Source organism: Rhinichthys klamathensis, unplaced genomic scaffold (assembly GCF_029890125.1).
Source record: "Rhinichthys klamathensis goyatoka isolate OS25496 unplaced genomic scaffold, OSU_Roscu_1.1 h1tg000378l_1, whole genome shotgun sequence".
In the NCBI taxonomy this organism is placed as follows: Eukaryota; Metazoa; Chordata; class Actinopteri; order Cypriniformes; family Leuciscidae; genus Rhinichthys; species Rhinichthys klamathensis.
The window spans coordinates 58412-64984 of record NW_026606885.1 but is presented as its reverse complement, the minus strand read 5'-3'; the positions used below and the strand labels follow the sequence as shown (position 1 = coordinate 64984).

At 37.3% G+C, this 6573-nt stretch overlaps 1 protein-coding gene across 1 annotated transcript; it reads left to right on the top strand.

Annotated features, from left to right (window-relative positions):
• The first annotated feature begins 824 nt into the window (after positions 1–824).
• Positions 825–6312, top strand: zgc:110699 (uncharacterized protein LOC325371 homolog). The gene is made up of 6 exons (XM_056233858.1): positions 825–960; positions 1047–1103; positions 1280–1353; positions 2321–2468; positions 2888–2981; positions 5564–6312. Exons 1-6 carry the CDS (start codon positions 894–896, stop codon positions 5751–5753), a joined length of 630 nt encoding a protein of 209 aa, XP_056089833.1. The 5' UTR covers positions 825–893; the 3' UTR covers positions 5754–6312.
• The last annotated feature ends 261 nt before the right edge of the window (positions 6313–6573 follow it).

The following is a 6573-nucleotide window of genomic DNA, read 5'->3' as shown; positions in this document are numbered from 1 at the left end:
TGATATTTTACTAAAAAAAACATTGACCTGTAAAAAGAAGAAATCAATAAATTAAACCTCAACAGTATCGTGTCTGTTTATATATTTGTTTCAAAACTTGCTTTTAACAGCTTACTTTCCAAACAAGGCAAACTTCTTGTTAGTTATTTATGATCTCAGCTCTTTTCAGATTAAACTAGTGAATTTTGTTTTAGATCATGTACCTTACCTATTATGAGTTCCGTCCTCTCACAGATATCCCAATGATGCTGTTTAATCTGAGTAAAAGATATATCGGGGCCAGAATAGAAAGCTTTTAATTTTACCCCGGGTTAATTAATGGTTTTGTTGGCGGCAAGACCAAGTAGACTGCTCTGCTGCTCCGGAGGCTCGACTGTCAAAGGCGATAAATCAGATGGTTGTTTAATGAGTCTCGCAGTCGAGCCCGGTGATGAATGTGTGGAATAAATAGAGAGACCGCGCCGAACAATGACGTAGGCCTTCTGTCCGGTGTGTGTGTGTGTGTGTGTGTGTGTCTAATGTCATTACTAAAAGAAGACATCCGGAGAGCTGAGAAGCAGCAGAATCTGCAGCATATGAACTCCACAAGAGTCTCCACTGGAACACAATGATATAGAGTCAAGCGTTGCTCGTTTGCGCTTCGCACTTTTAACTTTCGGGAGCAAAGTAAGTATTTCTGGAAGGGTTTGTTTCATTCTTTAACACTGTACCTTGTATTTTAACTTTGTATTAGATTCAGAGTTGCATCTATGCCGCAGTTATCTGTCATGTCTAGCGTCCCGCAAGTTCAGCCACGCTTAACCCGTGGGAAAATTCGCATCTGTTACATATATTGGCTGCAGTCATTTATTGCCTGAGTGTTATACTATTCAGATATAATATTATCAGTGATCATGTCTGTACGGAAGATGCTGAGGGCGAAGCTCGTTGTGCTGGGAAGAGATAACTGTGGGAAGACAGGTAACACTGCAGTGTTATTGGGTTCAATGATTATATATTATATCTCGACGACTGTAATAACTCTGTTTTTCTCTTTTGAACTCCAGCTCTGTGTGTCAGATTCATCACCAGGCGTTTTATTGGAGAGTATGAACATAAAAGGGGTAACACAAATTAAATACTTACACACTGATGATCTGTTGACCATGTGAAAACATACCTCCCCTATCATTGTAAAGCAACAGAATATAGCCCTTTTCACTCTGTATACATTTGTGTAACTGTATTGCAGTTGAGTTCAGTGCATCATATGACATGCCATACACTTTTTGTGTCTCAGAGGTCACCTACAGGTGTCAGAAAATCGTGGAGAAGGAGGCGATTGAACTGGAGATTTTAGACACTGTTAATAAGGTACAGTGTACTTGAGATGATATCTTACAGTGTTAGCTCTTACCTATTAAGGGACCATCTCTTTGTGACTGTGCATCTGCTGGCGTGCTGTTCTACACGCATATTTATCCACAGGATGATCTTGCCTTGTCAAACGGCTGATGAGACACAGGACTCTCTGAACCATTCCATTCCTTTCATGTCTGCTGGGCTGAATCTCAGGCTGGTGGAGCGGCTTTAACAGCCTGCCTGCCATTGATCATGTTACACAGTAGAGAGCGGCACATGTTAATTCATAGGATTAGAATGAAGCATTACCATCTGTGTGAGTGCAGTAGAGTAGCGGGTCTGATATTCTGGATGACTCCCTTATGTGACACACCCAGTACTTATGAGCTGATGATATAAATCAGGTGTGTTGAAGGCATATTTTATCCAAAAATGAAAATTCTGCCATCATTTACTCATTCTCTTGTCGTTCCAAACCTGTATGACTTACTTTCTTCTGCGGAACACAAAAACATACAGTATAGACCACATTGAAGCATTGTATGCTTTTTTCCTTATATACAATGAAAGACAGTGGGGTCCAAAATAACTTTGGACTCCATTGACTCATTATATGGACAAAAATATCAAATTTCAAAATATCATCTTCTGTATTCCACAGGTGCCAATAAGATGGAACAACATAGGGGTGAGTAAATAATGACATAGTTTTCATTTTTGGCTTTACTATCCTTTTAGATAATGACAAAATCTGCAGTGCGGGGGGACTCAAAGACCAGGATTGGGAACTCCATTTGAGAAGCAGGAGGTTTTGGTTTGTGGGAATTTAGTTCACATCCTTTGTGCTCCAGAATTGCATTCAGAATCACATCTGTGAAAGTCTAGATGTGCGTCATCTCTATCCTCACTGCATCGCACACATTCACTCACATGCAGGAGATGAAGAACTATTCAAATGTGTGAATCTGTTTGTGTTCAGGAGTGTGTAGGACCTGCTGTGTCCTCTCTGGAGAGTTCCATTAAATGGGGCGATGGGTTCCTCATCATGTACTCCGTGACGGATCGCAGCAGTTTTGAGGCTGTGTCGCGCCTGAAGAGACTGATTGACCATGTTAAACAAACGCTCGGTAAGGCCTATCAGACTGTGAATGATCACTCTGGGAGCATAGTGACTGAGGACAAATAGTAACAATATTCTGTTATTAGCACTTTTTCGAGCAGTCATGTTTATGTGTACGGACCCTCCAACTAGTGAATAGCGCTGTTATCCATCAGTGTGACTCAGCCTGCCTTAATTGGTCTCAGTTCAGAGATTTCACCTCAGGCATGAACTCTTAATATAGTACACTGCAGTCTGTGAGTGTGAGTTTGTTAATGACAGATAGATACGTGGAAAGAGATAAAGAGAGAGAGAAAGTATCACAACACTGCAGTCTTTTATTATACCATCCATCTCCAGGTACTGTCATTTTAATGGTAGTCTGTTCTTCTTCAGAGCTACAGCATCCATTACTTCATTCTGTGTATGTCTTTGCGTGTCTTCCAGGTATTCCAACAGTCATTGTTGCCAATAAATGTGACATGGAGAACGGCCGAGTGGTGAGGACGGATGAGGGACAGGTTTTAGCCTCGGACCTCGGGTCAGTATGCTTTGCTCTCACTGATAACTGCACAGGTTCATGATAGTAAGATAGTTTGATAGTATGAAGTATATACAAATATAGGTTAATATAACTGAATTGTTTAACCCTAGAATGCTTAAAGGAGGTAAAATTAACCCAGTAGGGTGTTGGTTTTTGGAAACATTTTTGGTCACACTTTATTTTAAGGTGTATGTGTTACAGTGTAATTATGCATTGAAGTACTGAGTATTAATAATTAACTACATGTACTTACTATGGGGTTAGGGATTGGTTTAAGGTTAGTTGCATGCAATTATGCATAATTTATACTACAGTAACTACATGTAACGTGTAACAAGGACACTGTAAAATAAAGTGTTACCACATTTTTTTTCTAATAAAATAATTAATTCCTTGATATTCCATGTGTTCTTCATAAATCTTTTATGTGAGAATCAGCCATGCCATTTACATGTGTTTGACGTACACTACCAGTCAAACGTTTTGGATCTGTAAGATATTTAATGTTTTTAAAATCTCTTCTGCTCACCAAGGCTGCATTTATTTTATTAAAAATACAAAAACAACAGTAATATTGTGAAATATTATTACAATTTAAAACAGCTGTTTTCTATGTGAATATATAGTAAAGTGTAATTTATTCCTGTGATGAAAGCTGAATTTTCAGCATCATTACTCCAGTCTTCAGTGTCACATTGTAACACTCTCAATATATTGACAGTGTTACAACATGATCCTTCAGAAATTATTCTAATATGATGATTTGATGCTCAAGAAACATTTATCTTTATTATCAATGTTGAAAACAGTCTGTGATGAATATAAAGTTCAAAAGAACAGCATTTATCTGATATAGAAAGCTTTTGTAATATTAAACACTACCGTTCAAAAGTTTGGGGTCAGTAAGAATTTTTATCTTATTTTTTGGGGGAAATAAATATAAGAAATCAATACTTTTATTAATCAAGAATCAATTAAATTGATCAAAAGTTACAGTAAAGACATTTATAATGTTACAAAAGATTCTATTTCAAATAAATGCTGTTCTTTTGAACTTTCTATTCATCAAAGAATCCTGAAAAAAAAAAAAAATTTGTACACAACTGTTTTCAACATTGATAATAATAATGAATATTTTTTGAGCATCAAATCTGCATATTAGAATGATTACTGAAGGATCATGTGACCTGAGGACTGGAGTAATGATGTTGAAAATTCAGCTTTGATCACAGGAGTAAATTACATTTCAAAATACACTCACCTAAAGGATTATTAGGAACACCTGTTTAATTTCTCATTAATGCAATTATCTAATCAACCAATCACATGGCAGTTGCTTCAATGCATTTAGGGGTGTGGTCCTGGTCAAGACAATCTCCTGAACTCCAAACTGAATGTCAGAATGGGAAAGAAAGGTGATTTAAGCAATTTTGAGCGTGGCATGGTTGTTGGTGCCGGACGGGCCGGTCTGAGTATTTCACAATCTGCTCAGTTACTAGGATTTTCACGCACAACCATTTCTAGGGTTTACAAAGAATGGTGTGAAAAGGGAAAAACATCCAGTATGCGGCAGTCCTGTGGGCGAAAATGCCTTGTTGATGCTAGAGGTCAGAGGAGAATGGGCCGACTGATTCAAGCTGATAGAAAAGCAACTTTGACTGAAATAACCACTCGTTACAACCGAGGTATGCAGCAAAGCATTTGTGAAGCCACAACACGCACAACCTTGAGGCGGATGGGCTACAACAGCAGAAGACCCCACCGGGTACCACTCATCAATATGGGCCAACATTTATCAATATGGTATTTATCAATATTTATCAATATTGATAGCTATCCTATCAATATGGGCCAACATTTCTAAAGAATGCTTTCAGCACCTTGTTGAATCAATGCCACGTAGAATTAAGGCAGTTCTGAAGGCGAAAGGGGGTCAAACACAGTATTAGTATGGTGTTCCTAATAATCCTTTAGGTGAGTGTATATTAAAATGGAAAACAGTTATTTTAAATTGTCATAATATTTAACAATATTATTATTTTTTGTTTGTATTTTTAATCAAATAAATGTAGCCTTGGTGAGCAGAAGAGACTTCTTTTAAAAACATTAAAAATCTTACCGATCCAAAACTTTTGAACGGCAGTGTAGCTTCATAAATAATTATTAACATTTTTGTATTACTACCGCAAATCAAAATTACAGAATGACACCATATGCATTTCCAATTAAATATTCACTCACCTTGTTTTTTGGGCAAAATAATAATATTTATAGTAATATTTTATAATAATATTTAACAATAATATAAATATATTTGATTATAATAATTACAATTAATTCCTATACACTTCATGGATTACTCACAATTTCCTAAATTAAAAGGGGCAATTTATTTACTACAGAATTTTGTCATAATAATAATAAGATAATCACTTCACTACCAGATATTCAATTCACTACCAGTCAAAATTCTAAGCACACTTTTTAGATGATCTTCAATGGCCCTGTTACATCACTTACTATTTGGATGTGAAGGTTTAGCTGTGTGTGTTAAAGTTAAGGTTTCACTGGTGATGTAGGTGCAGTTTCTTTGAGCTGTCTGTAGCAGAGGACACTTCAGCAGTGGAGGCTGTGTTCGGGCAGCTGGTGTGTGAAGTGCGGCAGGAGTTTCAGCGACACTTGCTGGCTATGGACAAGCGCTCACGGATGCTGCAGATGAGGCATGCGCTCAAAAACAAACTCACACGGAGTAAAACCATGCAATGGTGACAAGGACTAAATGCAGTTCAGACCTGACAACTATAGTGCTGTGTCCTGGCATGACTACCTTTCAGAGAAGAACAAGTGCCTTTTGGGTGTCCAAATACCATCATGGACAGTGTTATCTGTATGTTTATGTCAGACAGCAATAAGCAGCAGTGTGTTTTTTAAAGGTGCAGTGTGTAATGAATGTGCCACTGGCAACACCAAACAATGACTGTTAAAACGGACTAACAGGTAGTCCCAACTCAAACTTTTGCCACTGATTGAGCTAGAAGCTGATGTGTCGGACCAAAAAACAAAATGTTGATACCCACTCTCTGTGCATTAAACTGGTTTAAGAGAAAGTAGATCCTTTAATGTCTATAAAGGATCCATTTGACCACTTGAGCTCAGTGTACTGCTTTTGCATCACTATTACTGTAAGTAGCGGCCTTTCAGTGCAACATTCATTCTGTATTTAAATTTCATTTTATGTGTGAGAAGTCATAAATGCATATTTATAGGCACTGGATTCATTCTTGTCTAGTATTATTAAGTCGTGTCTAAAATGACATGATCTATGTCTGGCAGATGATGATCTATGTCTTGTAACTTGGTATTTTGATGCTGTTTTTCATTCTTATGTGCCTCTATGATATTGAAATGTCATGAGGGGACAGAACCAATCATGTGATATTTTCCATTTTAGGCAGCTGTTTTTAGACTTTCTATATTCTGGCAGCATGCACAATTCACTCTGTGGAGAAAAATGTTTCCAAAATGGGTTACAGTATGGCTTTGTGGTTGTATTCTTTACATGTATTAGTATTAGTGTTAAAATATCCAT

Excerpts from the sequence above, each read along its gene's own strand:
- zgc:110699 (XM_056233858.1), top strand. The coding sequence starts at position 894 with ATGTCTGTACGGAAGATGCTGAGGGCGAAGCTCGTTGTGCTGGGAAGA. Across the intron at positions 1,354-2,320 it reads TTTTAGACACTGTTAATAAG|GAGTGTGTAGGACCTGCTGT; the intron begins GTACAGTGTACT and ends GTTTGTGTTCAG. Across the intron at positions 2,982-5,563 it reads GTTTTAGCCTCGGACCTCGG|GTGCAGTTTCTTTGAGCTGT; the intron begins GTCAGTATGCTT and ends CTGGTGATGTAG.